The sequence below is a fragment of the Acomys minous genome, assembly GCF_964271855.1.
Source record: "Acomys minous genome assembly, chromosome: 7".
In the NCBI taxonomy this organism is placed as follows: Eukaryota; Metazoa; Chordata; class Mammalia; order Rodentia; family Muridae; genus Acomys; species Acomys minous.
Window position 1 is genome coordinate 7,960,788 of NC_140488.1, and position 2,413 is coordinate 7,963,200.

General features: G+C 52.7%; 1 protein-coding gene across 1 annotated transcript; it reads right to left on the minus strand.

Annotated features, from left to right (window-relative positions):
• Positions 1–229: 229 nt before the first annotated feature.
• Positions 230–1,153, minus strand: LOC311601945 (melanoma-associated antigen 11-like; the record flags this gene model as incomplete). Its single annotated transcript, XM_084789700.1, has 2 exons — positions 230–1,017; positions 1,048–1,153. The coding sequence occupies 2 exons, from the start codon at positions 1,151–1,153 to the stop codon at positions 230–232; spliced, it is 894 nt and encodes a 297-aa protein (XP_084645826.1).
• Between the last annotated feature and the right edge of the window lie 1,260 nt (positions 1,154–2,413).

Genomic DNA, 2,413 nt, shown 5'->3' on the forward strand with positions numbered 1-2,413 from the left:
AGCAACATTCTATAACAACTAGACAACCTCAAGCCACCCAGACAGGACAGAGTAGAGGGAAGAACAGAAGAGAGTGGTTCACACAGCTCCTCCCACCCTGTGTGACATGATGGTGTGGTACTTAGATGACTGACTCTGCCTGTACTGGGGTTGGTTGGGAACTGCCCATGTGGGAAGTAGAACATGTGCAGGGCAGAGCCAGAAGGGCCATCTGCCCGGCCCTCCTGGCCTAGACCTTGTCTATCTCCTCTCTCAAAGCCTCTTCATATCTAAAGGGGTAGGCTCTGGGATCCTGCTTAAAGATGCTGGCAAAAAACTTGAGTAATTTCATCTTGGTGGTTTCAGCGCACGCCCTTGGGCCCCACAAGAACTCATAGGAAAGAGAATTGCTGTCAGGCACCTGCCTGTATTCTTGGTACCCTTCCTGCACAAAATGCTCCATGATGAGACGTCTGGGCTCCCCGTACATGAAATGCTCACTGCCAGCATACAGCCCCATGTTGTTCAGTACGTGCCACAAGGCCTGCTCACTAGCACAGTTGTCCTCTATAAAGATGATGCACAGCACGATTAGTAGCAGGCCTGTCTTGGGTACGCCTGGAAAACCATGCTGAGTCCCATAGTAGGTGATCCCAAGGGCAAGGCCAACAGAGTGGATGTGGTCCAGGGCGTTTCTTTCCACTATCTCCAGGCCAAAGAGCAGCCTCAAACAATCAGAGGCCTTAGAAAAGATGACAGGGTAGTATTCCTCATAACTGCGGAGGACTATGTACAGAATCTGAGCCTTAGATGTCAGCTGCTTCCTAGTGTACTTGAGGAGAAGCAAGTGAACCACATTAATCCTCTTTCTGTTGAGGACACCTTGTGAGAGAGAGTGTGGATCAGCCAGTTCTGTAGCTTGGCTGACAGAAGACTCAACAGATGATGCCCTACTGACAGGGCCCCTAGCATAGTCAGGAGAGGAGGCTCTCTGAGGCCACGAGGGAATGTCCTGTGTATCCTGAACAGACAGATACCCTTAGTGGGTAGCGGTGGCCGCCACCTCACCTGCCTCAGCACCTAGGACGTGGGCACGCTCCAGGGCCCTTGCCCTGCTTTGGGACTGAGAGCTGTCTGGGAGGTTGCTTGTGTATCTGCTGTCAGTTGGATCCATGCTGATATCCTTGGGAACACAGGAATGGACTTGTTGCAGCTCAGAGGGATGAAGACTCACAGGCCTGTGGGGGGGGGTGAAGAGAAAGGGTGAGTTGAATCTGACACCTGAAGCTTGGGCAGCTCTCAAAACCTGTTGCAGGGTTTTGCCTGGGGGGTGCCCTATGCACAAAGGACTCTGGTCCTGCGTGTGCCTTTGAGTGCAAGGATTCTCACTGTGGCACACTCCCACACCTGGCAATACTGTACCCTGACATGATGGCTGAGCCTGGAGCACGTGCCATCATGCCCTGTGGTGGAATCTGCAGTGATGGCCACCTGGCCTGGCCTCCTCTCTGCTCTGTTCGGAGCTTCCAAAGTCCATCCAAAGTGCATCTTAGCTCCCCTTCCTGGAAAATCAGTTTTCCACGGCAAGAGTGGCAGCTCCCACTCAGGGTTCCCTAGGCATCAGCACAGGGCCATGCATGCTTTATGCAGTCCTCTCTCTGGGGGACGGGGCCTTCTCACATGTTCATTAATGACCATGACAGCTTACCTGGTTGCCAATACCTACCTCCTCTGTCAAAGACGCCTGGCTCCCTCTTGCCTCCAATGGCACCCCATGCTCCAAAGGCTCATCTTCCTGAGAGAGGAGAGAGAAGTCAAGATGAATCAGCTCTGGAAATGCCTAGCAGGGGCGACTCAAGAGCCAAAAGTGTTTCTGCCTTGGCGGTGCTTGCCTTTAGTCCCAGCATTCAGGAGGAAAAGGCTGGACTCGGGAATACTAAATATTCCTTCCAAAAAGGAGATAGGTAAGATGCATGGCCCTTCCTGGGAATGTCCAGTCCAAATCCAGCCCACCTAGGAAAGCACTCACAGCCGGACCCACAAGAGTTGCTGCAGCACACACAAACAGGCTCCCTCTTCTCCACTGCATTCAGTAGTTGCCAACACTTTACACTTCACTCAGCCCTCAACGTGTCCATCAACTGGCAAGACAGGAGTCAGACATGTAACTGCTCAAAGCTCCTACCTCGGCTTGCCAGCTCTGCCCACTATGCCTACATCATCAGCCTCAGCTGCACCTTAGCATCAAGTCCAACCTACCACTACTATGTAAGTGTGCCCCACTCACAACACCTCCAGCACAAGCTACCCCAGCAGAGACAGCTTCTGTCCAGGACCCCAGATACACATCTACAGCTCCTTAGGTCAGCACTCACAGCTTTTCCCTGGGAATGTACAATATTTCCCTGCACAGACATGGTCTCAACCCATGGGT